This window comes from Halichoeres trimaculatus, unplaced genomic scaffold, assembly GCF_033239565.1.
Source record: "Halichoeres trimaculatus isolate MK-OKI-2021-1 unplaced genomic scaffold, fHalTri1.1 fHalTri1_scaffold_16, whole genome shotgun sequence".
In the NCBI taxonomy this organism is placed as follows: domain Eukaryota; kingdom Metazoa; phylum Chordata; class Actinopteri; order Labriformes; family Labridae; genus Halichoeres; species Halichoeres trimaculatus.
In genome coordinates, this window is record NW_027437194.1 from 6182646 (window position 1) to 6210130 (window position 27485).

The window sequence follows — 27485 nt, forward strand, 5'->3', positions numbered from 1 at the left end:
GTAAGTGTGTTTTTGCTACTTCATTTCACTAGTTAACAGGTCTTACTGTGAAAGTATGAAACAATAATTGTCTAATAAAACTCCTAAAAGCAGATTCTATATAGTGCAAATCCCTACAGGAAGCTTGCGTGTCTTGCGCTGCAACTCTCTTTCTATTGGCTGTTTAAAAAAAAAAAGATATAAAAGCAACAACGCTGGATTAAAACTCTCCTTCACCAGCCTCTATCCCTTAAAGTAAAAACAGAAACCTCTTATTTTCAGGGTGTATTGCAGTTAAAAAAGTCTGATGATAGAGCTCAGTGCTTGCAGGAGCTAAAGAGGGTGGGGAGGGGTCAAAGGTCAAGGGGCCAGGTGAGCCCTCACACAGAAAGCTCAGCCATGGCGCGCTCCAGGGGGTCGGTGGTCCAGTAATCGTGGTCCCAGCCCAGGAACCAGCCGGTGAAGGTCGGCGGCTCGAAGCCCTGTTTGATCTTGACGATGGGTGTTCGGCGGTCTCTGTTAGCCGGATCCGTCTCGATGTATCGGACCGCTGAGGAAGATCAGGAGAGGTCAGAATTAGAGTTTGACAGAGAATAAAATACTTAAACAATGTGTGATGAGAAATATTGTAAGGGTTAATTTCCAAACTCTGTATGGTAAACAAAGTGATGCCAATTAGACAAAAAATGTTTTGAGTGTTTTTTTGTCTTAAAATAGATCCAATAACATAACCTAAAAGGTTTTCAAAAAAACATATTTGATAGATATTTTGGTTGCCTTGAGGCAACACTGTACCATATTGGTCAGTAATAAAAAAAGAGCCATTTATCTATATTTCAACTAGTGCTGTCAGGTGATTAAAAAAATTAATCAAATTAATTACAGAATTTGTAATTAATTAATCTAATTAATCTCATTTAATCTCATATCTGCTAAAGGTACTCAAATAACGAATTTGAATTCTAGGACATTACAAAATTTTAGTGCATGACTAATCAAATGAATACACGAAAAAGAGAAGATTTGTAAATCCACATTTTTTTTCAACTCCCCAATATTATAATGTCTGTGTTCGCTGCCATTGACATCTATTGTGGTGGAGCTTGTCAATCAAAATCCTGCTCGTAAACTACTGTGGGTGAGAGCGGTGTGCTCTTTGGATGAGAGCTCAGCAGGGATATGAGGAGAAGATGTGAGATGACAGAGACATAGTGAAACGCTGCAAGTTAGAAAAGTTCAGGCAGCTCACGCCCCAACAGAGGATGTGTCGCAGTAGTTTAGAGAAAAAGAGCGGCGCCATCGTGAGAAAAGACGATGGAGATCATGGACAGGATCAAAGGATGAAGCGCCCAAGATGAACGAGATCAAAAAAAGTATGTTTTGTCTGTTTTTTGGATCAAGAACAGGAACAGAGCCATAAAAGAAGAGAGAACACTCTTCTTAGGTAGTTTGGGGTCTTGGAAAGATTGTTCAAGATGCGCTGAGTTAATAGCGTTATTTTTTCGAACGCATTCATTTTTAATGCATTAATTTGCGGTGTAACTAATTGATTAATGTAATTGAAATGTTAAAGTGACAGCCCTAGTTTCAACACATTTTATTTCAACAACACATGGATAATACTTGATAGCCACTAAAGGGGGAAAAACTTTAAAAAATAACTCCTTTTATCAGATTTCATGTCTATACGTTTCCTGCAGGCAACACTGTACCATTAAGGAACGTCCCATTGAAATGAATGGGTTAAGGAGTCTCAACATATTTTATCTAACTTTACATGCACATCCTCTGTTTTCTCATAATTATTTTTATCAATATTATTTCATTTTTCTATGAATATTCTTTATTTTTATTTTATTCTATTTTTTATATACTTTTATATTCTATATCTTAACTTTCTCTATGTTCCATTTCACAGAATGTACAGCATGAAATTTTGTATTATCTTCTTGTTAATTACTAGCACCAACACACCAAGTAAAATTCCATGTATGTGCAAATGTACTTGGCAATAAAACTCGATTCTGATTCTGATGAACAACTAAAGACTTCCCTTCTGAGGCTTTCAGGGGATGGACTTTTCATTATTGGAAAAATGTGTGGAGGATAAAGTTCAACCTACCGTTTAAATCTGAACTTTACTAAAACTAACATCAAATTTATCCAGGTGAAAACTTTAGAGGTCCAAAAAGAATTAATGCCCAGTTTGCTTTTGAACAGTTAGTAAACCCAAAGACAGTTTAACCAAAATGTTTCATGGTGAATCCGTAATGAGACAGTGTTGCCTCAGGGCGAAATTTGCATTTTTACACGTTTCCTTAAATTAATTAGCAAATAAAGTAAATTGAAACTTGTTGTGGGGTTTTTGAGTTACCGTGTATATAAATCAGGGCTAACATTAGGAGGATTGTACCACCTAACTTCACGTGATGTTATCTTATTTCTGTCCTTACCAGATGCCATCGATTCAGTCTTCTCCTCCTCTTGGGCCTCGTTTCCAATCCAGACAAACACCTAAAACAGAAAAGTTTTAACCACAACTCTTTCTGTCATTACTGTGTCTGAGCTTCCTGATCTCTAAAGTCTCCTCACCTGCTCCCATGTGTCCAGGATCATAACGTCATCAGTAGCGAGGTCATCCTGGGTCATCTCTCCAGGCACCTCCTCGATCTGAGGGAAGAGAGGAATGACTTAGGGGACATGTTTGGTGCCGTGTGTCACCTTTAGAGAAAGCTTGAACCGCAGACTTACGATGAAGTTGCCGGTCTTGTTGGAGCAGGCGAAGAGTCTGGGAGGATGAGCGTCCATCTTGTCCTTGAGTCTGGTTGAAGTGCGATATTCTGATTTTCCTCCCAGAGCTTCCCAGAACTGATCTGTGAGGAGAAAAGACACTTCACGCTCATTCACTGTAATCTGCCAAAATGAAATCACAGCAAGAGACATATTAAGCTTCACTGGATAAACTGAAGCTCTGTCAGAAGTTCAAACCATGTTGGAGCATTCAGACAAAACCAAACACTTTAACAGCCTGCTCACTGGTTGAATTGGGTTGACTTTGATAATCTCCAAATAGCTCCAAATTGGTTGATTCTCAGCAAGAAAACCAACGGGTGTGTTCCAGACAAAAGCCAAAGAGAGGAAATGATGATTAATTTCAGGGAAAATGGGATAAACTGAGTGGAGTGCGCAAACTTTATAAAGGGTTGTGGTGAAAAGAAAAATAGCCACATACAGTTTTTTGTCACTGTAAAGGGCAGTTTATCATGTTAAAACCAGCCAAGGAGCCAGTTCAGTAAGTTAAGAGTGCACTATAGCACATGTCTTGGCTCCCAAGGCAAAACTTAAGCGTGTTTTGACTCCCAAGAGGACACTTTAGCTACATTTTGGCCCTGAATAAGGCACTTTGGCACATGGTTAGCTCCTAAGAGGGCACTTCAGTGTGTGTTTTAGCTACTAAGAGAACACTTTGGCTATATTTTGACTCCCAAGGGGTAACTTAAGTGCATTTTGACTCCCAGCACATGTATTGCTCCTAGTAGGGCATTCTAGCACACATTTGGCGCCTGAGAGCACGTTTGGCTCCTAATGGGGCACCTTAGCACACCTATAGCGCATAAGGGGGCATGTTAGCACACATTCAGCTCCCAAGAGGAGACTTATGCACGTGTTTAGCACCTAAGAGGGGACTTTAGCATACGTAAGGCTCCCAAGATGACACTTTAACACATGTTTAGCCATCCAGAGGGAAAACTTTTGGCTCCTTAAGAGGGCACTCTAGCACAACTGTAGCACCTAAACAGGCACTTTATTTCACGTTAAGCTCCTAAGAGACGTCTTTAGCCATGTTAAGCTCTTGAGAGGGCACTTTAGCACATTTTTAACTCCTAAGAGGAGACTTAAGCACACGTTTAGATCGTAAGAGGGCACTTCAGCACACGTTTGGCTCCTTAGAGGGCACTTTGGCACAAGTTTAGGTCCTGAGAGGGCACTTTAGCACAGTTTTAGCTCCTGAGAGGGCACCTTAGCACATGTTAAGCTCCTGAGAGGGCACTTTAGCACAGTTTAAGCTCCTGAGAGGGCACCTTAGCACATGTTAAGCTCCTGAGAGGGCACTTTAGCACAGTTTTAGCTCCAGAGAGGGCATTTTAGCTCAAGTTTGGGTCCTAAGAGGGCACCTTAGCACATGTTAAGCTCCCAAGAGGGCACTATATCACACATTTCGCTCCTAAGAGGGCACTAAAGCACAACTTTAGGTCCTAAGAGGGCACTCAAGCACCTTTCTTGCTCCTAAGAGGGCACTATAGCACATGTTTTGCTCCTCGTAGGGCAATTTTACACGTTTAGCTTCTTAAAGGGCACACTTTCACATTTTTAGTCTCTAAGAGGGCACTTTAGCACAGGTCTAGCACCTAAAAGCGCACTTAAGCATATGTTTTGGCTACTAAGAGGACACTATAGCACATGTTTTTGCTTTTTTAGGCTGGCAATTTTGCAATTGCTTTAAGTGCTAAGTTGGCTCTTGAGCTACGCTTTTGGCACCCAGAGTGCAGTTTTGCTGGCTGTCACTCAGTGGTAGAGTAGTTGTCTCCAAATCAGTAGGCTGAGAGTTTGATTACAGCTCCTGCAGTTACCTGCTGAAGTGTCCTTGAGCAATACACTGAACCCTAAACTGCTCCCACTGTTGGTCAGTGGTGCGTGGATGGGTGTAGGTTAACATCAATGTGGTGTTGAGGGTGAAAGAGGTCACAAATGTAAAGCACTTTGAGTGGTTAGAGAGACTAGATAAGTGCTTTGGAAGTACTGGTTCATGTACCATTTTTCATTTGCTTTTGCATTTGATTTTCACACCCTTAAGGACAGTTCAGTGTGTTTTTTCCACCCAAAAGGGCAGCTAAGTGAGTTTTGCCAATAAGGAGGGCACTATAGTGCATGTTTTGGCTCCCAAGCAGCCACTTTAGTGTGTTTTTCAACAATTGGGAAACCGTCCACGCTTTAAAACTCACCTTAACTCAGATGCCTAAAGCTCACACAGAGCAACTTTGACACTGATTGGGCTTCTTTAACACCTGAGGAAAATATCTGGCTGTCTTCCTGCTCAGTGTTGAAATAAGTATTTACTCAGTCGTCACTAACTCTACATATCTGTATAAGAAAAATAATGTGACTAAAGAACAGCTCGGCTGCTACTCCAACCTTCACATTACACCTTTGATTAAATGTTGATGTAACATACCAGTTACTGTGGTTTGAAAGGCGAACAAAACACATACAAATATAACGCTTTTCAACTTTTATAAATTTTGAATCGCATGTGAAAAAGTTTCACCGGGACCATCTTTGAAATCTTTCTACACATCACAGCAGTTAACGCTTTGAACTTTGAAAAACAAAGGCCATAAACTCTGAGCTTAGGCTCCCAGTAATACAAATGTAAAACTCGTCTTTTGTCTCTGGCAGCCTGAGGCTAGCCCTTAAAAGCAGAGTGTTTATAAAAAATTGAGTCGTTTTTTTTCCGAGTTGCCAGAGGTTTTATGTTTGAAACTGCTGACAGAGAATCCAGTTTCTCCTCGAGCTTTGCCAGCAAATTGCAAGTTACTGAAAACATCTGAGGAATGATGCAATCAAGCCTCCTTTGTTTTAATATAGATGAACACAAGCACTCCTTTTAGCTGGAATACAAAAAGCTGGATAAAGACTTCTCTTAAAGTGCTATTTGAGCTTCTCCACCACATCAGACAGGGAAGTGAATTATTCTGTATTCATCGTTCGTTTCCTACCAGCCTCTCCACCCTCAGAAAGCTCAGAGGTCGACACTCCCAGGATGGCACACAGCTGCTGGGCTCCCTGCTTCTCTGTGTCACTGGCACCCACTCCCACCCAAGTGAAAGAGTCACCAGGGGTCACCAGGACGAAGGCGTCGTTGGAGTTGAGGTTGCTGGACACAGCATCGAGCTGCATTAAGAGGAGACAGGTGAGAAGTCAACCGTTACTGTGACGGGATGGTTGGTCACAGGAAAACATATAAGAGACTTGAGACAACACATGCTGAGTGTGTGTGTGTGTGTGTGTGTGTGTGTGTGTGTGTGTGTGTGTGTGTGTGTGTGTGTGTGTGTGTGTGTGTGTGTCCTCTTACCTCCACAGCTCTGGTGTGTCCTGCTGAGTTGGAGCGCACCTGGAAGAGTCGAGTCTCTGCAGGAGCAGACTGACCCCCCTCCCTGGACGTTCCTCCCTTGTAGACCACCATGGGCTGTCCCCCAAAGAGGCTCATGAGGTGAGCTGGCTCCTTACCCTGCACCACCCTCACCTGGAGCACAGATTGGGGAAAAAAAACAGTTGCAGAGTTTTCCAGTTTAAGATATAGACCAAGCTTCACTTAATTTTGGTGCACATAGCGTGTAGTGATGCACACAACATGTGAAAAATCTCTGCTGCAGTACCAGCTACAGACACAGGGTGGCAGCGTTGGGCTGAGTGATGTGGATGTCCAGGTTTAAAAACAAGGACAGTGTGACGTTGCTCTCTGTGTCTTAAAAAGTATAATTAACATGTTTTGTTTGCAGCTTCAGTCATAAATATTTATAGCAGAACCAAACCTGTCATCACAGTGAATTATACTAATCCTGAGTTTACAGAGGAGAACAGAGGCGAGCACACAGTTGTTCACTCTTTATGATGCTGCGAGGTTGTTTACTCCTTGTTTCTGATGCTACTTACCCAAAATGTTTTGAAATATGACAAATTTTAAGCATTAAAGGAAAAAAAAATGCTTGTGTTGTTAGTTTTGTTTCAGTATTTCTAAAAACTATTGGATGAAAATCTTTGCTCGAAGATTAATTCCGGCATTTTTCTCCTTTTCATTTATTCATAAAAACATGTTTTTATAAAATACTTAATCTTTTGTTTGATAAGGTTAGTGACTATTCAGGGAAAGTGAGTAATATTTGAAAAAAACGTTGCCAGAATTTTATGAAAGAGGATAAGGGTCACTGAAAAAAAAAAAAAATCATTTTTTTAATCACCATTTTTTCTGAGAAAAAAAACATTTTTTTTCCTCAGAATTTCTTTTTTTTAATTAAAATTTTGAAATATTTTTTTTTATATTTTTTTCAGTGGCCCTGATCATCTCCTGAAGATTTTTGTGAGGTACTAGTTTGGGAATTTTACGGAAGAGGATAAGGGTCACTAAAAAAAAAAAAGAAAAATTTATACTTCCTTTTTTAATTACTATTATTTCTGAGGGAAAAAATCTGTTTTTTTTCTTTTAAATATTTACTTTATATTTATTAATTTTTTTTTCTGTCCAGTTGCCCTGATCCTTATCTGAAGATTTTTGTGACGTACTAGTTTGGGAATTTTACGGAAAAGGATAAGGGTCACTGAAAAAAAAACTTTTTTGATTATTCTTTTTTCTGAGAAAAAAATCAGAATTATTTTCCTTAGTATTCTCTCTCTTTTTTAAAAAATAATTCTAAAAAAAAAAGTTTTTTTTTCCGTTTTATTTCTCAGTGGCCCTGATCCTCTTCTGAGGATTTTTGTGAGGTACTAGGTACTAGTTTGGGAATTTTATGGCTGAGGATAAGGGTCACTGAAAAAAAAAAAATCCTTTTTTTAATTACTATTTTTTCTGAGAAAGAAAATCTGATTTTTTTTTCCTCTGCATTTTTTTTAATTTTATTTTCAATAATTCTAAAAAAGTTTTCTGTTCTTTTTTTTCCCAGTAGACCTAATCCTCATCTGAAGATTTTTGTGAGGAACTAATTTGAGGGAAAAATAAATAATGACATGTGCAGCTGTTTAAAACAGTTGATAATAAAATATGCATCCAAATGTTTTTCAGTTTGACTTTGGGCAATATTCAGATGCAACAGCTGTCACTGCTGAAATGTTCCTGTAATCACACTGGACATTTAGACGTGCATTTATATGTGAAGTCCAACACTCGTGACAGAAAATACAATCCAGAAACGGACAAATCAAGTGAGTTTTTTTCATGCAAAACTCCTGTGTTTAACACGGACACAGAAATGTTCCACAACAGAGCTCAACTTGGATATGAACATGCAAAATGAGGACACTTCAAAAAGTGGAGTGAAACACAGAAATGAATAAATTAATGACTAAAATCCATATGTACAGAGCCAGGACTGATCTGACCTGACTGAGTGCGGCAGATTTTTGGAAACAGGATGTTTATTTATGTGGAGCAGAGAGATTAAACATCCCAAACTCTAATCTCCTATTTGTTTGATTGTGATTTAAATAATTATCCTGATCATTGAGTCCTAAAGTTAAAGAAAACACAACTTTCACAATTAAGATTTTATCTTAGAAGCTTTTTGTCCCTGGCTCTGGACAAAACTCGCTGCAAAAACTGAAATCTTATCAAGTGTTTTTGTCTTATTTTCAGTAGAAAATGTCTTTTTAGACTTAATATGAGCCACATTCACCTGAACAGTCCAGAAAAATGTCTTATTTCAAGTTATTTAAAGACAAAAATGAGGTCCAAATTGCTTGAAACAAGTAAAAAGTTCCACTAATGGAACGAGAGAAATCAGCTTGAAACTAGAATAGTGTCTTAATACATGAAACTTTGCTCTAAAAATAAGGGACAAAATAAGACAAAATCACTTGATAAGATTTCCGGTTTTTGCAGTGTGACTCATTTTGGAGATGGGAAGCGCAGGCAGGGGGAATACCTGAGTGGTGATAGGAGCACCAACAACCTGAAGACAAAGGAAAGGAAGGAAACGGAGGAGGACAGAAGCAGCAGCAGCAGGGAAACAATTAGGGAGAGGAGACAGAGTAAAAGGATTTAAAGGTCAGGAAGGAGGTGAGAGCGCCGAGTAAGCCAGAGGACAGTAAAGACTTAAAGAAAATTAATGGTGAGATGAAAATAGATTCATGAAATGAACTGGATCAACAAGTGATGGAGGAGTGATGGAGGAGTGGTGAGTTTCACCTGCACAGGACCACCGCCAAGCTCTTCATCCAGCTGGGCGCCGAGGATCGCTGAGGCTCCGATCTCATCCTGACTGGAGTCCATTCCCTGCCTGGGAGTTACATGGATAATTTGATCATTTTAACATAGATACAGAGTTTCTATCTGTCTGATCATGATGGGACAGACTGTAGCTCAAAAAGCACCACCTTTCCTTTTTACTACTTTTCAGGCTAGGATCAAGCTTGGTTAAATATTTATCTCTGCTGCGTTGTTGAGGGATTGATGCATGTTAATGAGCTTTAAAAAGTCAACACAAACACCAAAATAAACCATCATGGTGCACATCTAACCACTTTAACACTTTTCCTGCTCCTTATCGTGGATTGTTTACCTCTAAACTGCACTCTTTAACATTTTTTGCAGAGATGCACGTCACTGTTTTTTATTGGCCGATATTCAATATGCCAATATTTAACAACTCATTTAGCTGATATCGATACCAATAGCGATATTTTTTCTGTGCACATAGTTGCAGAGATTATCAACTCTCTTCTATATTGGAAGTAGCATACTGTATTATAGTGCATACTCTTATCACATTCTTTATTTAAATCTTCATTTTTTGTGCAAAATAAAAATATATATATACTTGAAACTGTAGATTTATTTATGAATATTGCTTTCAAACCAAAAAATTCCAAAAGATTAATAATACTTAAAAGCTGGATGATCCTCTTTCTGAGAAAATCACAACATTACCCACAACCAGGGCAAATTTGGCCGATTTCCTAATTGACAGCCAGTTAAGATAGCCTCTGTTCAAAAGGAACATATGAGAAGTGCAACCATAACAAAATCACAAAAAGTGCAAAAAATATATGCAGTTTATTATTTTATTGGTTTATTGGTTAATTTCGGTGGAATTTGATGTGTCGTTCAATAACCGATATTTGATTTTCAAGGCAATATCAGCAGATAACGTGCCGATAATACCATTATATCACCATTATTGCCATTATTTATTATTGAAAAAATGTGAATTTTTCTTATAACCTTCACTGAACAAGGCTCAAGTGTCCAAGGAACAGGTACCCAAAAGGAAAATTCCCAAACCTCCAACCTGTTGCCTCCTGGTCTGGCTTTGTTCATTATGTCAGTTTGCTGTCGTAGTCAAGTGAAATATGATCTGGTTTGGACATGGTTTATTTTAGGCCCCGTTTACATGACAACGTTTCATCTGAAAACGCTAAAACGCAGTGAAAAAGATCTGCGTTTACACAGAAAGGCTGATGGACTGAAAATGCTGTAGCAAGCATGCCAGGCCTGTAGGTGGTGCTATAACTGTCTTGTCCAGAAGCCGCTTTTGGGAGATCTCCGCCGAAGTAGAGTTGAGCCGGTCATCTGGTGTATTCGGGAATACTAAGTTAAAAGGGTGGAGCAACAGATGCATATTTTGTTGAATGACAGTCAGCAGATTCAGCAGCACAAGCACAACATGGTAGTTCGCAACAATAGTAGCAACGGTACTGTTGTCCTGTTGTATGCGTGCTTGAGGCGGAGTGTGATGTCAGCGTTTCCACTGAAAACGCCGGCTTACTGTTTACACGGCAACGGTGTCGGCAGTGTTTCAGAAAAATCCCACTCTGGAGGCCGTTTTCAAAAGTTTGCATTTTAGGTTGGTTGAAACGCCGTTTCCGTGCAAACGCGAGGCTGAAACGCAACGAAACTTTTGCGTTCCACCCTAAAACCGTTGCTTTTAAAAGTCACTGGGTTCAAAATTCCCCGGTCAGATTAACTTCTGAGGCTTTAGTCGTGTCTTTATTGAGAGAGCAGAGGTGGATAGGGTGGGACACTGTGATGAAAGTGGCCACAGGTTTGAACCATGGCTGCCAGCTTTAAAAAAAAAACTCTAGCCTTTGTGCATGGGGCGTACAGCTTTTGTTATTTTTTCTTTAAAATCTGATACATTTCATTCATATCAAACCTAATTATTCGTGATATCCCTTTGTCTTAAAAATCTAGGCCTGCCTGAAAGTCTATCAGGACACCAGCAGATCAACGGATGGTTAATTGTTTTCTTTGTAGTGCTGCACGGACCAAATTCCACATTACATCTTCAAGGTACAAGTATGACTATGTTCCAATTCCTTGATCTGATATTCAAATTGTAACAAGATGTTAAGCTAAAGCCACTAGCTGATGTGGTTTATGTGGTTTGTATTTAGCTCTTTAAAGTTACATAAGGATACGGAAATGGACAGAGCCTTTTGTCCATGCTCTGCGTTCATTTTGTCTGTATTTCTGCATGTTTTCATAAACCTTACGGAATACGACCACTGCCTTCTACAACGCTGCCTTTATATTTGTCTTTTACGCAAGCAAACATTATTGATACCTCCTTCCCAGTCGCCATGTTTGTTTTTGAGTTTCATTGCCATTAACCTTTGACTCTAGGCTAACCCCCCCTGGTGGACGTATTGGTTAACTGCAGTGCCAACATAAAGGACGTATGGAAGTATGTGAGCAGTGACGATAACATCGTTTGAAACAGACAGAAACATTTTCGTACGTAAAGGGAGGAGATAAGGGAATGATACTGAACATCCTGACTCCAATATTCCAAGGCAGGAATATTTTTGACATCTAAACCTGTCTGCTTCGTCTTCATCATCCATCTGACAGCAAACCTGGAGTCCTCACCACATATAGATGATGTGTCCCTGACGTCCTCCGTGACGGTAGTTGTAAAGGATGATGTAACTGTCTCCTCCATAGAACTGTCCGTAAGTGGACGGATCCACCGCCACTTTGTCCGAACCTTCAATTCGCCAGATCTGTGAAAAACAAAAACTCACTCACTAATGCACAGATTTTCTAGACCCTTAAAAGCATATTTCTCTCAAGACAGTTGAATACCGTGCAAAGGTCTCCTTCCTCTCACCTGTTTCTCTCCACTGCCGTCATCCACCATGCCGTGCTGGGCGGCCATGGCTGCAGAATCGTGCAGGCTCGCTGCGTCGAACGGCACCTTCTCGATCTTGGCGATGCTGTTAGCGATGTAGGCCACGCCCAGGCCCTCGGTCTGATCTTTGTCGCGCCAGTTTTTGAAGAACTGTTTGAAGAGCGGCGTCTCGCCCATCTCTGGCAGGATCTCCACCTGGGTGTGTTTGGGGTAACCCATCTTCTTGATGAACTCATCCGCTGCTTTCAGCGCCGCCTTGCGCTCGTCCATGTTGGCGTCTTTGCCTGTGGGCACGAGTAAAGACAGCTGAGCAGGACTAGTTGTTTTCATACCTTGAATCATTCAGCATCTACTCTCTGCACTGTATGCACTGACCTTTCCAGACGAAGATCTTGCCATCGCTGCCGTGGTCCAGGATAAAGCAGTCTCCGGACTCCAGGGCACTCTGCGCGAACGGGTTCTCTGATGCCACCAGTGCCATGGTCATGTCTCCACTTGCATCGGAAATCTGAAGGATGGGAGGGAAATGAGAGAAAGACAAGAGTTGATAGAGATACATACAACCTAAGAGCTCTGCTTCATCCTTCTCGAAGGTTTAACCCTCAACTTTATGTGAAACTAAAGTTTTTATTTTAGAGACAACAACTCCCTGCTCTTCTACTCTCACCTTGTAAAGTTTGGCTCTCTTCCTGTTTGAAGCATCGGCTTTGGTGTCATCTGAGGATCCCGGAGGCAGATCTGGTTTGGGACCCAAAACCTGAAAACAGAAGCAGAGTTTTAATACAGAAGTCCATTTGAGATTTGGTTTGGTTTCGCTGATCAGTGGCCTCACCTCCAACATCTTCTCCCGCTCCACACCCTCCTCGCAGACGTACACTCGGGCCCTCCCGCTGCGCTCATTGTCACGGATCCCCTTGGCGACCTGAGTGGCCTTCAGCTTCTCGAAGCGGTTACTCTGAGAGCCACACCACTGATAAATCTCCTGAAAGAGCAGATTGAGAAGAAGGTGAGCAATGCTGAAATTGAAAGATGAGTCCGTTCTAGCTTCATGATTCACTCAGTGGGACTCACATTTCCCAGGTCCAGGATGAAACAGTCACCCTGGTTGAAGCTGTCCCAGCTGACAGCCACCTCTGTTGCCCTGACGACCCGGCGACCTTTGACCTGGAGTACCCGCTGCACAGACACTTCGTTTGTAACCACATGCTTGAACCCAGATGCAACGCCTCCTTTCTGTAAGACACAAAATGTATTTAAAAAAACATCTGTTTGAATTTTAAAATATTAAAATCCTCACAGATTAAATGTCGTCACAAATACTGGTCGGAATTTTGTAAGTACCTTTTTTTAAATATCAAAATGTGAGAGGGGATGTAAAGTTAAACACAAAAAAACAGTATTTTATTGAGCCAACAAAGAGTTTACAAGGACAAAGAAATTGAAATTGGTCAATAAATCCGGATATCTCTGTACATAATTAAATAAAGTATAAGTAAAAAAAAAGCATGTCACTGGACGTGGATTTCATTGTTTTGTTATATGTTATTGACTGAAGTAGGCCATCTAGTGTCTCGAAGTGGTAATAGCAATAATTTGAGCCATAGCCTGCATGTAAGTGTTATTTTATTTTCCTGTTTCAAACATTTGTCTGATAGTATTTTGACATTAAGAGTTTTGAGTAATGAGACTAAGGGTCTTTGGACACTGAGTCTATTTATTTTTTTCGGATGCATTTTTTGGATCTGTAATCCCCCCAAAATAAAAACCCTCACGCACAGACACCTTGCACACTGACTCTGATGCGTTTATTTTGTAATAATTAAAAAATTTTGCAGAAAAAAATTGAATCATCAAGCAATTGATCCAGAGCAGTGGCCTTCAGTATGTTTGAGGTATGCTTGCGGGGGCACACACACACACACACACACACACACACACACACATAAAGACACGCTGTCACACACATGTACACAAGTCTTCATTCATCATCTAAACATCACCCAAAATGTGTAGAGAAAATATGCTAAAAAATGCAAAAATAGGATGTTGCAAATAGCCTACGGTGTCTGTGAAGAGTCAAACTACCCAGGAAATGAGCTGGGCAGATGCAAATAAATGCAAAACTGTTCTGAAAAAAAGTGACGGACAAAAGTTTCAGAGCGAGTGTGCAAACATGATTGACATAACATGGGATTGAATAAATTTTTTAACATGCAAAAATTTCAGACGAAAAAAAATGATCTCAATGTGCAAAGGCCTAAACTTTGATATGGTTCTGTGAAGAAAGTTGAAATTCTGGCTAAAAACCAAAGTTACATCAATATATGCTAACCGCTAGCATATAAAAGCGAATTCCCATATACGTTAGCATCAAGCTAACGCTATTTTTTTTCCCATGTTGCTTTTGGTTTTTAAGAAGCGGTATAACATGTTTAATTTATGATTAGGAATCTGGTTGACATGTATTTTATACATTATCTTTTCTTAATGTAACATTACTGAGGAATCAGGTTAACCAAGATAATTTAACATAGAAAAAAGTAAGACGCAACTTTGAAAGCGACTTTTGTTTGAAATTTCTACTTCATTTCCTTCATATGTGAAGACAACTTTTTTGTTTGTTATGAATACATTGATGTATTAAGTTAAAAATGCCAAATTTTGATAGATGATATATTTTTAAAAAAATTGGTGTTTCTTTTTTTTTTAAAATAATTCTCATCAACTTTACCCCAAAGATATGACAAACTCTCAGTTATCACATGCCTTAGGTAAAATAACAGACATTTGGTCTGTGGTTTAAAATACGCCAAAAGAAAACCTCCTTTAAAAACTGTTTTTGTTGCTCTTAGCAGAGTAAATATTGCAGATTAAGTTGATTCCCTACCATGTACTTGATTCCAGTCTTGAAGTAGCCAAGAAAGGTTTTGGACTCGTGTCCTTGCACCTCTCTGTACTGGATGGGTTTCCCTCCCAGGAAGTCGTCCATTTGTACCGTAAAGATGGCCGCCGAGCCGCTCTCATCCTGGCTGCAGAAATCACCTGCCAAATCGAACACGTCAACATGCTTCACATCAGTCATGCTCTTCTTTTATTGTTGCATGCAAACTGTACCCGGAGTGTTACACAGACTGTGTTTGAGGGATTCCCTCTGTGTGGACTCGGTGGGTCAGGAGATCAATATGTGGGAGCAGCAGGGGTCCAATCCCAGCAGAGACACACAGTCATGAGACGGTATTTGACTTTCTGACCCACAGAGGAGGGTTATGTAATACCTGCTGTTTCCATTATCAATCAGGCTGACCTGCTTCATATACATAACAATAACAGAAACATAATAGATTTCTGACTGCAGACCCCCTGTACTCACCCAGCCAGAAATGAAGGTCGTACTGCAGGTTCCCTGAGCGCTGCTTGATGGTGTTGAGGACGAGGTAGGCGTCTCCGGTGTAAAACCCCCCGTACAGTTTCTCTGGGACGGGCACCAGGTCGAAGTTCTCCACCCTCCATATCTGGAGGCCTGGATTCTGCCCGGCCCGCTCAAACTCTGGGTGGTGAGCCGTCATCCTGCCTGCAGGAAGAACCAAACCCTGAGATTAGATGATTTTCTACTTCACAAACAAGTGGTTCAAACTGCAGATTCAGAAAACTGCGTAATAACCTTTTCAAAGTGAGACTGGGACTGTGTGTTTTTGATGGATGTTAACTCTCAAAATAAAAGCCACTCCCCTTCAGGCTGTGGTAAGTTTCCATGGATACAAAGATAAAGTTTAGGATTATAGTTGGGTATGAATACTCAGCAGAGTGAGTCAACGATGCCCTGCACTCGGGGTGTTTCCCCTGAAACAGGAAAAGGAAGTGCCGGCTGTGGTGGTGATGAATCAGACGTTGCCATAACTGCCAGCGACAGAATAAAACACCCTTGTACTGTATGAAATTATAAAAGGACCACTTCCTGGTTTCACACAGCACAGCTTTGTTTCACAGGTGGGTAAATTCACCAACTCTCAGCTGAACATTCATACAAACACATACCATACACTTGAGCAGTATCTGGGAGCATAAAGACATGTGGCGCCAATGAAGGGTTTCAAGTGGGTGTCTGTGCCTCGGTGGATTATGAGCAGCTGGTTTCTGCAGCATGTGGACATGTTTAAGATGTTTCAGAGGGGAGTTGGGCATCCTGTTATAAGCTCTTTAACGAGAGTCTGGGTAGTCTTTGTGCACCAGAATTTACAACAATAAGGTCAGATGTTCTGTTTTTCAGGGGTGGAAGAAAAAATCGATTAGGATTTTTTTTTGTTTTACAATATTAAAATCAAGATTCTTAGGTGATTTTAATTTTATTTATTTATTTATTTTCAAATTTAAATCCTTCATTTCAGTTCATGTTTATGAGATAGATTGAAAAAAAAGTTACCATACTTCTCCAGCAGGGGGCGATGTTCTGCTTTTTAGGGGTGGGAGAAAAAATCGATTGGGATTTTTTTGTTTTACGATATTATAATCAAGATTGTTAGGTAATTTTTATTTATTTTTATTATCATTATATATTTTTTTTTAATTTAAATCCTTCATTTCAGTCTTTGTTTATAAGCTTGATTGGGAAAAAAAATACCATATTTCTCCAGCAGAGGGCACAATATTTTTCTCTAACTCAGTGATGTGCATTTTATCAGGAAAGTATGGCTTCTTGTATAATCTGTAGACACTATCTTCATGATTAAACTTTTTTACATGGTCTGGTGTTAAAAAAGCGAACAAAAAATCACAAGAAACAGAAAAGATTAAAGAATCGCAAATTGAATTGACACCCCAAAAAATCTTAATACAATCAACACCCTTATCCAGATAAGGATAGAAACAGTGAGTTATTGGTATTATACTTTCGTAACATTTTACTTAGTAGGGCCCATTTTACACACTGCTTCCTATTCCTGCCAGCAGTGACACTTTATTACTCTACTTTACAGTTTGTATTTAATGCAAACATAGCTTTGTTTGTTAATCAACCTCTGGGTCTGTTTTTTATCAAACCAACTAAATCGGTCCATTGAGCTCTGACCCTAACTGACTTCACACCACCGGTTCACCTCTCCTTAGTCAACACTGCAAAGACAGAGCAAACAGTTTCTCTAGAGTGAGGCAGTGTTCCCAAAGTAGCCTGGACTCTCTTTAATAAACAGCAAACTTTTCATGATTCTTCATTTTATTTCTCCAATGGTGTTTAATTATTGTGTGAAGGAGGATGTACTGTGAGCAGGTTATTAAAGCAGAAACCTGGCATGGAGCAGCTGGGTGTTGTTTTCATCATATTTGAGGTCTTCCACTAACCAGGGATGGGTAAATCTGAAACAATACTGTACCAATGCCTGGTACCTGGCAGTTGGTACCAATTTTCTGTACTTTTGTGTGTTCATAGGGTAAAAAAGTATTAATTTGTTTAATAATAAAATCAAAGTTTTTCAATTTCATATACACTAAATGCATAAACTCGCAATGTTTTGTTCATGTCCAGCATGGAAAATTGCCTACTCTTCCACTCTCTCAGCACTACAATTGGTACTAGAGATAGACCGATATTGATTTTTCCAGGCCGATACCGATTATTTATAGTCAAGGAGGCCGATAACCGATATTTAGGGCTTATATTAAATTTTAGTCAAAGTGCAAATATTGGTGTCAAGATTTTGAATACTACAAACTCAAACACTTAACTTCATTCAAATACCTTTAAGCATGAGTTTATCAAACAGCTTCCAGGCTCAGCAGCACGTTTTCTAAAGTTAAATGAAAGCTTAAAAAAATAAATAGCTTAAGTTTTCTTCAGTAAATAAAGTTTTCCAAAATTTCAATGCAACTGCAATAAATGTAATGGCTGCACTGCTGATTGGCTGTTTCCCAAGCCATGGCTCTGCTTGTAACTGATCAGATGGTACTGTGGGTAGGACAGTGCCGGAGACTGAGTAGTGACTGCAGACAGTGGAGCGGTTGCATCAGAGTCGCAACAACACAGTTTTAAATTTGTTATCGGCCATCAGATCAAAAAAAGGCTGATGCCAAAATGCCTCAAAATGCCAAATACCGACCCTGATAATCAGCTCCGCCGATAATCAGTCTACCCCTAATTGGTACCAATAAAAGTACCTAATTCTGTACCCATCCCTACCACTAATGCACACAGCAGAGCTGACCCAAACTAAGCGCCTGCTTAGGGATCCACTGCAAACTAGGGGCCCCTAAGAGCAATTAACAAAATAAAGTAATTTCTTGGATGGATGAGTGATCATTTCCCTACAATTGATGATATATTGTTGTACAAAAATACAGTGTTGTATCAACACAGTGCTGCTGCTGCTGATGTAGGCCTAGTGATTCTTGTCTGTCTCTAAAATGTCAACGTTCCACTGCATCTGTAATATGAGCCTCCTGCCGTGCAGTGCGCACTGTGGATCCAAAATACATGTACATAAAAAACAAAACAATGCAAAAAGGGACTTATCCTTCAGGGGCAGAGAAAGGAAAGAGGAAGAAAGATGAAGAAAGAAGAAAGATAGCTGACTTGATGTTGTCTTGTCTCAGAGTCTGATTTGTCAGATTTTCATGAGAAAAGAGGAAGATAATCATCAATTCTACAACCAGTGCACCAAGGACTGTCACCTCTGTACATGGGGCGCCTTCACTTCTACCAGAGCAGCACTGACACCATAAACTGACTGACCTGTGTCTGCGATTAAAGTTGCATCCCCAGCTACAACAACACTCTGCTTTTGCTATATTAAACACATTCTAACTCTACACATCTAGAAGAAACTCCTAACAAACATCAAGCTGTTGTGAATCAAATCCTCTAAAAACAGAAGGTCATGCAGTTCAGCATCAACAGATTCCAGTTTTCCACAGGAATGCCGCTCCATCCAGTTGCGTTTTAATTTTCTCGACAACACGTCCCCACTGAAGCGAGCTACATCCATTCTTCTCGGCAGCCGTCTGTCCACAAACACGGAAGGAATCTGCTCCCGACCCTGACTGAGGGAGGAGGCTCAGGATTCATGTAACCAGGCAGACAAATGTGGGGTTCCTGTTTTCCCCTATTTCTGCTCTCTTATGCAACAGTTTGATTGACTGAGCAGTAACGCCAAGGAATGTCTCAGGGGGGTGAATTTGGCAACGTATATTTAAAACCTCAGAAATCTATGAATGGGAGGTTTGTCAGCAACTAAGACTGAAATCTTTTGACTTTAAAACACAGGGATAAAAATCTGACACCATGCTAAAAAAGATCTGATTGGGTGCAGCTGTAAAGATCTTATATTAGCTTCATTAGAAGTCACAATAAATGCATTGTATAGAGTGAGTGAAAAGGCAAATATGCCAAACAGCTGGGCACCCTTAAGTCACTCCAGGTCATGCACTGTCTGAACTTCACTGCTTCCATGTTTGGCCAAAAAACGGGGAAAATGGAGCTGACACACAATCCCATTGTGGTCTTTAAAACGTGGAGAATGTGGAAAGCTTCAATTTTCCTACAGTGGCTCTGAAGTTGCCTGGTGGAGTTTCCAGTCTTGAAAAGCTTGAATGCTGTAAAGTCAGACACCAGATCTGCAACGTCTGTGGCCACCCAAGGAAAAAGAGCCAAAGCTTAGAAACGTGGGGTGAGAATTTGAAATGTTGACGGAAAACAATGGCAGCGACAGAAATCAGTTTATTGATTCACAAGTAGAGGGAGAAATGCATTAAATGCAGCATTGCAAGGTAATATACTGAGGAATAAATGCTATGTCTCATTGATTTAGTTAAATTTGCACTTTTTACTTTACATTTTCATATTTGTCATGTCTGGTTTTATTTTGTAGTGACTCTCTCTTCTAGTTTCAGATGACTTCACTTCCTGCCTTGGTGATTGTGGTCCCAGCCCCTGATCGTTTCCATCTGTGTTCCATTACCTCCCTTTGTCCAGTGTCAGACTGTTGGGTCATTTTCTTTCTGTTTCGTGATCTTCCCAGCTTTTCTAGAGCTTTTTGGCAGTTTAGATTTAGATTTTGTTGTTACCTCTTTATCCCAGTTTTGCTGTAACTTTCAGTTCCTTTTTGTGTTCCTTGTTCCAGCCTAGCTGTGAATTTTTGTTGAATCTTTTTGCTGACTAGGGGCGGGTACCTTACACATTTGAAACGATACGGTTCTGATGCACGGTACATGGCAATCGGTACTGGTACCCAACGCTACCAATTTTTGGTACTTTTTTGTGTTTGTGTGGTAAAAAATATCTATTTGTTTACTAATAAAACATAAAAATTGTTCAACTTAGCATATTTATTCTTCAATATATAACCTTGCAATGCTGTGTTTATGTCCAGCACGGAAAATCACCTACCCTCCAACTCTCTCACAGTCACAAGGATGCATTAAGGTACCTAAACATGGTACCTTTTGGTTATATGTGAATTGGTTTGCAGTACTTTTGACAGAATTCGGTAGGTACAGATAAAAGTACTTAATTCGGTACCCATCCCTATTGCTGACTGAATTTAATAGTTTTCAATTCTGGAAGTCATGCGTTTGAGTTCTTCCTGCTAATCTTGTCAAGAAATTTGTAAAATTGGAAAACTTTGAGATTTATAATTAAAAAAAAAAAATTTTATCACCACATAAAAACACACAGAAGTACCAAAAAAACTGGTACCGTTGAGTGCTGATATCGATTGCCAGGTACTAGACGGTTTTATGGTATCATTTCAAATGTGAAAGGAACCCATTTCCTATAAGGAAGTGAGGAAGAGGTAAAGAAGAATTAGTCAAAGTTGAAGTAGAAATAGTAGAAGTAGAAGTGAAAGAGGGCTGCACAGTGGTGCAACGGTTGGTGCTGCAGCCTCACAGTAAAAACGTCACTGGTTCAATTCCCAGCTTGGCTGACGGGAGTTTGCATGTTCTGTACTAGTAAAAAGTAGCAAGTGTAGCAGTAGTAGAACTATTAGGCCAGGCATTTTCAAAAACAAATATCCCCCTCATTTGTTTTTCAAAATACTTCCATCCTCACACAGCAGGCAAATCTGTCAATAAGTGTGGCTTGAGGCATGCCAAACCTATTTTGGGCAGTGTTTTTCAGACATCATTCAGCTAAGAAGTTTTAGAACCAAAAAACTCTGTTTCCTGATGTCTACCCAAAACCATGACACCAGAATTTTCCAAAATCTTCACTTTGGCCGAAGTTTTCAGAAAACATTGATTTTAGTGACGTAAAACTGTGGTTTTGTGTGGATGACAGGCGTAAACATATAAAAATATATGCAGTATCCCAAATACCTGGCTACGTGTGAACATGGCCTTAGTTGCAAAGGTAGGAGAAGAAGACAATATGCTATTCTCACGATTTGATTCTATAACAATTTTTGGGGTGCTGATTCAGTTGTGATTCTTTGATATTTACGATTTTCGCGATTTTTAGTTTTCTTTCTTAACACCAGACCATGTGAAAAGTTAAATGATGATGGTAATGTCTACAGACTATATCAGGAGCCATATTTCCCCATAAAATGCACATAACATGAGTCAGAGAATAATACTTCGCCCTCTGCTGGAGAAAAGTGGTAACTCTTTTCCAATCCAGTTTATAAACAAAGACTCCTAGCAAAGCATGTGCTATTTTATAAAATGACTAAAACCAGAACATAACATGGACAATGAACTTATACCTGACATAATTTAACTAAAACAGCAATACTTTCATATAAACTATATTATTAGGCCGTTTCTATGAGATGCCAGTGTTTTAGCTCGGCTGTTTGAACAGTTGTTTCTCAGGATGTGGTTTCAATCCATTATTATGTGTTTTTACCGACTGTACTTAGTCTCTTTTTGTTTCTTGTCTATAACTTTGTGTTTTTGTGGCTGCCTGTCTTGGCCAGGTCTCCCTTGAAAAAGAGGTTTTTGAAATAAAATAAAAAATTCAAAACACTCCTAAAGGTAAATACTGATGCTGAACCATCCCTTTGAGAAATGTCAATTAAATCGATGACAGTGATGAGTTGGGTTGAACAAATCTACTTCCTTTGAGCTTTATTTGTACAACACAAATATGAGGGAAGCATCTCAAACTACTGCAGAGGGAGTACAATAACTTCGTTTTCCAAGAAACTGATGATAAATCAGTAACTTCAGCTTGACTTGATATACAGCCATTCATTAACTTAAACTGACACACCCAGCAGTAAGACGGCAGCTTGCACGAGCACAGGAGCCCTCGTTAACACTGAGACTGATTCACAGCACAGGAAGTTTAATTTGAGTCTGAGGCAACAGAAGACGTATTAGCAACTAAAACTGTGCAGACAAACTTTGTGACAGTATTGAGAGCAAACGGAGAGGCTGTTACTTCAGTTTGCACTTCACTTGAAGTGAAGTTTGACATCATTGCCTCTTGTGCGAGTTTCCCAACAGAATGTAAAATGTAACCGGTTCAATCCCCATGTATAATGTTCAAAAACACACTGCACATGTACCCCTGTCTGCCTGATATAGAGCTGCTATTGAAAAGCAGATCCTGAAAAGTTGACTTGTTCAAGAAATCTTCTCATCCAACAGCAGCTGAATACCTTTCCTCTCAAGCACTCCTCAAAAATATCACATCTGAGCTGCTTCATAGTCTGAAGATTTTTGTTTCTGTGGCACTAAATAAATATGACTTCTTTGACTGTGATCTTCCCCTCTGATGGAGAGGAATACTGTGTCTGTGTCTGCACTTCAAAGCTGTTTTATCCCACTGTTAGCTTCTTCTTCTTCCGTCTCTAACTTCATAACGGAAACAGATGAGAGGGGAAACACTGCATCTGAATCAGCTCGCGCTTTGAAAAAATCAAAGCCGGCATTATAAAACGTATTATCAACTGCGGGGAAGGCAGAGAGGGGAGAGTTTCAGGTTCAGTTTTGTACAAATAGGAATATTTTTGTGCAAAGTTTTCTTGAATGAAAGGCAACAGCTGACTTAAATAATGTTAACTGTTTCTGGAAGCTCAAACTTGGATGAAGTGACTCATGGAGTGTCAGTGTTTGACTCAACGACTCAAGTAAACACAGCTATGATTTTAAATAGAACAGGTCACATGATTTTTTGCTTCTTCAGGGGCATGCTGGGAAAAGCAGATGGTGTCTGGAGCACACCTCTGCAGACTGGAGCTAACTGTGGACTCTTTGTACCCCCTTTGCCCCAAGCAAACATGGCTGGACTCTGTCATTCCAGCCACAGCTATCCGATCCCCCTCCCCCACTTTTTGCGAGCTTCTCTTTTGTGCATGTCACCGCTTTGGGGGATGTGTGAAAACTTGATCCCCTGTGCTGATACAAAAGTGGATTCATATGATTATCTGGCCTTGTGATGTGTCTGCTGGTCTCCCACCTCAAAAACAAGTCCTTGATCGTTTATTCTGTGAAATCTTGTGATCTGAAATCCTTTGCTGAGTTTCTCCCAGATAAGTGATTCCTCCTCCAGGACGGAGATTCTTGATGACTCATTCTGCCCAGGCATGCAGCTCTCAGTCTCTCGGGGCCTTTCAGCTGCCCCTCTGCTCACTCAGGACTGATAACGCTCTGCACAGACTGAGCACTTTTCAGTAGGAGCTCAGCTTCCCTGTCATTTGTTTACACGGTGTAGACAAAAGCAATCAGAATAGCTGTTTATGACTTGGAAATAACCTGTATAGATGGTTATTAAAGGATATGAGAGGGTTGTTACAGGTGCAATCTACCTGAGTCTACACAACCTTATGGTGGTGTGTTTTCATCATGTCACCACCTTTTTCCTTGACTCAGACAGCGCAGTAAAAACACCCATAATTCATCTGATAAAACGTCACTGTAGAAAAGTCATAAACACAATGAAGCTTTGAACGGGTGGGTCTTTTTCACTCTGGACTGCAATAACACAGATTATTTAAAAATAATGGAAAACCCTCAACTTTCCCCTTAAATACATTGTGTGTACATATTTTCCAACAGAGACTAATGGTCTAGGTTTCTGACGTCATCAGCTGGGAATTTTGGAAAAAATATTCAGTCGCCGGCTCATGCAAAACATATTAGAGCTTAAAAGAGTTTTTTTAAGGTTTTGTTTCAACGCCAAACCCAACCACATGGCTGTGCACATGAAAAATGACACATAAAGCATTTTTGATGGTTGTGGTTGTGGTGTGGTTTAGTTTCAGCAACTCAGTGTACTTCAACGTTGTTAGGGATGTTCGATACCACTTTTTTCAGACCGATACCAGTACGAGTACTCACCGATACCCTCAGTCCAAAATAAAACACAAACAAATCTCTGAGTTTACGATTTGTTTTTAATAGATTAATAAAAGTGCAAAATAAAACTAACGACTTTTAGAGTTTTAGATTTTTTTTTAATAAACTAAAACTGAAAATAAAACAGTTTAACTTAACCCTCCCTGATTCATTCATATTGTCTGAATGGGACCTTACGTACATCAGCTGTAGTGTCAAGTGGCGCCAACTACTGGTAAGGAGGACTTACCACATGTAAGATTTTTTTTTCTTGAGTATCAGCTGCTTGTATCGGCCTGATACCGGATACCTAATTATTTTCAAAATCAATACTGTCAAATTGACTTGATGCTTTAAAGAATTGGGGGTTCACATTGATAACATGCTTAAATGGCAGACACATGTATCAAACGTATGCTCGAGGATTCATCAGCGTCCTGATGACGTCTTGTGCTTTGGGGTAACCAATTGGTTTGGGAAACTGACAGTTAAACATAAAGCTCAAATATCCGATATGGTTAAGGCAGCAGAGAAGGTTATAGGGCAGCCCCCACCCCCTGCCCCCCAGGACGTATATGACCAGTCTGTTATTCAACAGGTCACCAACATCACAGATCATCCATTTCATGTGCTGCACTCCCAATTTGAGCTCCTAAACTCAGGAAGGAGGTATAGGACCTCTTTGTGTGCACTGGACTGTTACAAAAATTAATTTATCCCACATGTTATAGGCTTAATTAACAAGCAACTAGAGGGACGCAGACAGACAAGCCGGAGGACTTGAGGGCCCACACTACGGAAACCATGTAATGTCCAGGGATGGGCAGTGTGGGGTGTGCATGTGCCTGTAAGTTTTTGTGGTTTTTGGGTGGGTGTTGTGTTTGTCTGCACTGTATCTTGTTTACACTGTGTTGTCTATTGTATGTAGCAAGACATTTTACTGGTTCCTAAGCATGCTTGACTCAGTAGGTTATATTTTACAACAGCAAGGATCTGGTAAACAGTGAAGGGCTGCACAATAAACCATTATTACATTGTTATGCCAATAATTACACACCCCAGCACTACTGGTCTCTAACCAGCCCAAAACAGCATGTCACCTCGCTGTTAATCCCTCTTCACTGGCTTCCAGTGGCAGCTCCAATCAAATTCAAAGCTCTTCTTCTGGCTTACAAAACAGTAACCGGGACAGCTCCTGCCTACCTGGGGTCCCTCATTCAGGTCCACACTCCTTCTCGCCCACTACGCTCTGCTTGTGAAAGACACCTGATGCTCCAAGCCCAGTGTGGCTCCGAATCTCTAGCCAGACTCTTCTCCTCTGTTGTTCCCAAAAGGTGGAATGAATTACCTAACTCTATACGATCCACAGAGTCCCTTTCTACTTTAAGAGATGTCAGAAAACTCATCTGTTCAGGAGACACTTAGGCCCTTAATCTGATCCTTCCCCTCTTTGTCCTCAGGGGTGTGTCTGCTTAATGAAACTGTAGAGCTGTAGAACTGCAGAAAACTATCTCCTGCACCCAGTATGGGTTATAAGATGTGTTAAAGGCTGGGGGCGCTGCCAGAAGAGGCTCAGACTAGTTTTAATTTGGCCTCAGATTAATTGCTGTGGATTTAAAGGTGGAAGAAAAAACAACACTGGATTTAAGTGAGGGACACTGAAAATTTGAGTATTTCATAAAACGTCGAGAACAGCAGACACAAACACTTTGTTATAGTTAATGTCCAGCTCTTAATACTTGTTTATGCATCATTATATCAACATGGAACCATGTAAAAATGTCTTGTACACCGATGTATCATTGATTCCATCATCAGTGTGAAGTCTGAGCTCAAAACAATCAATAAAATATCAGTGGGACACTGTCTAAGACTGTTCACACACTCAGCCATGATGTCACACTGATAATCACAATAAATAAAAACAGATAGAGATAAAATCATGTTCAAAGGTTAAAGACCCACTGTTGTTTTATTTTACGTAAGGACAGACTCCAGATTTGGATTGGACACATGGAAAGACAGCACACACACGATTGTTTGAGGATTAAATCTGAAGAGAGGGTTAGCACAGTCAGGGGCCTCGACTGTGCTAACCTTTAATCTAATCTCTGTCTGCCTGAACCACCGAGAGTGGACCCGACAAAGCGCGTCCTGATTGGCTGGCAAACATTTTCCTTCACCTCTTGCTCATACAGTGTGGTGTCTGACACACTCACATCACAGCTGCTGCAACTTACAGCCACACACAGGATGTTGAGACCAACTTCCTTATTGTGGGGCCCTATTATTTGATTGTCTGTTGCTATAGCGACCAAAGATGTCTCTAAATAGAGTAAATGGCTGCTGAGGTTATTTACAGCTTTTCGATGAGACGTTCAATTATTTTGCCCTGACTTTTCAGTGTGTTTTAGTGATTCACAACCAAACCCTCAATGTTTTTTTGTTTTTTGTTTTTTTGCACATAGTGGCAGCCTGGTGGAAATCTAGTCTAGTCAAAGAGGCAGCTGGCAGCATTTTACTCATCATCCAGGGTTTCCACTTCTTCTCCATATATGGCAGCAGAATGGTGCACTTTTGACTATAAACGCTTAGTTTACTCTTCCCAGTCTGAGCTACTCAGAAAAGCACTTACATCAGAGTAAAGCACTCTAACGTGAAGAAAACACCAAAGTACTTCCCCCTCTGCCCACTGTGTCCCCCAACTCCACAAGCCTTTGTTTCAATCTGCGTGGAAAATAACGGTTCATTCCTGTGCAGCTTTAATTAAGGTATCAAATTACCAGGCTGTAATCTGTGCTACATGCTGTGCTGATTCACGGGGAGGAAAGTAGTTTTTTTGACTTACCTTTGATTTGTATTAGGGGACGGATGAAGGGGACGGACTGGTCTGGACCGAAGAGAGCCGCGGTGAGCGCTTCAAGCTGCAGCGGGGCAGAGAGGCGTCGAGTCGGTGGGGCGGCGCAGCACACAACCGCTGTTTATGCTAGTGGACCGGGACACTCCCCGTTATGACACACCCCTGGTCCGGCTGCTGCACCGCCTGCAGTGGCATGACACATGACACATGGCTGCGCACATGAATCTCTCATCTCTGTATAAATCTGTGTCACTACCCCTTTAACGAGCTAGAACAACTGCTAAAACTACCTTTAAGATTCTTTTGATGTCTTTTTATTCTAAACATTTAAGGTGTGTCTTAAAAAGTTGGCTTCAAAGGCCTTCATTTAATTATTAATTATTCAATTAATTGAAAAAAAAAAAAAAAGGATAAACCCAAAGTGTAAAATAAAAAGAGGCAGAGATTGGATGTGGAATTATAGCTACAGTGTT

At 40.3% G+C, this 27485-nt stretch overlaps 1 protein-coding gene across 2 annotated transcripts; it reads right to left on the reverse strand.

The window, feature by feature from the left end:
- Nucleotides 1–169: 169 nt before the first annotated feature.
- Nucleotides 170–27193, reverse strand: gsna (gelsolin a). 2 transcript variants are annotated; one of them, XM_074690641.1, is made up of 17 exons: nucleotides 27001–27193; nucleotides 15253–15453; nucleotides 14770–14924; nucleotides 12954–13115; nucleotides 12715–12864; nucleotides 12550–12639; nucleotides 12258–12390; nucleotides 11862–12166; nucleotides 11621–11754; nucleotides 8939–9029; nucleotides 8676–8702; nucleotides 6113–6283; nucleotides 5757–5931; nucleotides 2731–2852; nucleotides 2572–2649; nucleotides 2433–2493; nucleotides 170–529 (listed from the first exon to the last, which is right to left on the reverse strand). In XM_074690641.1, exons 2-17 carry the CDS (start codon nucleotides 15446–15448, stop codon nucleotides 360–362), a joined length of 2220 nt encoding a protein of 739 aa, XP_074546742.1. In that variant the 5' UTR covers nucleotides 15449–15453; nucleotides 27001–27193; the 3' UTR covers nucleotides 170–359. The 2 variants fall into 2 exon arrangements, with proteins under 2 accessions (XP_074546742.1, XP_074546743.1); XM_074690642.1 differs by lacking the exon at nucleotides 8676–8702 and having other exon boundaries at nucleotides 27001–27192.
- Between the last annotated feature and the right edge of the window lie 292 nt (nucleotides 27194–27485).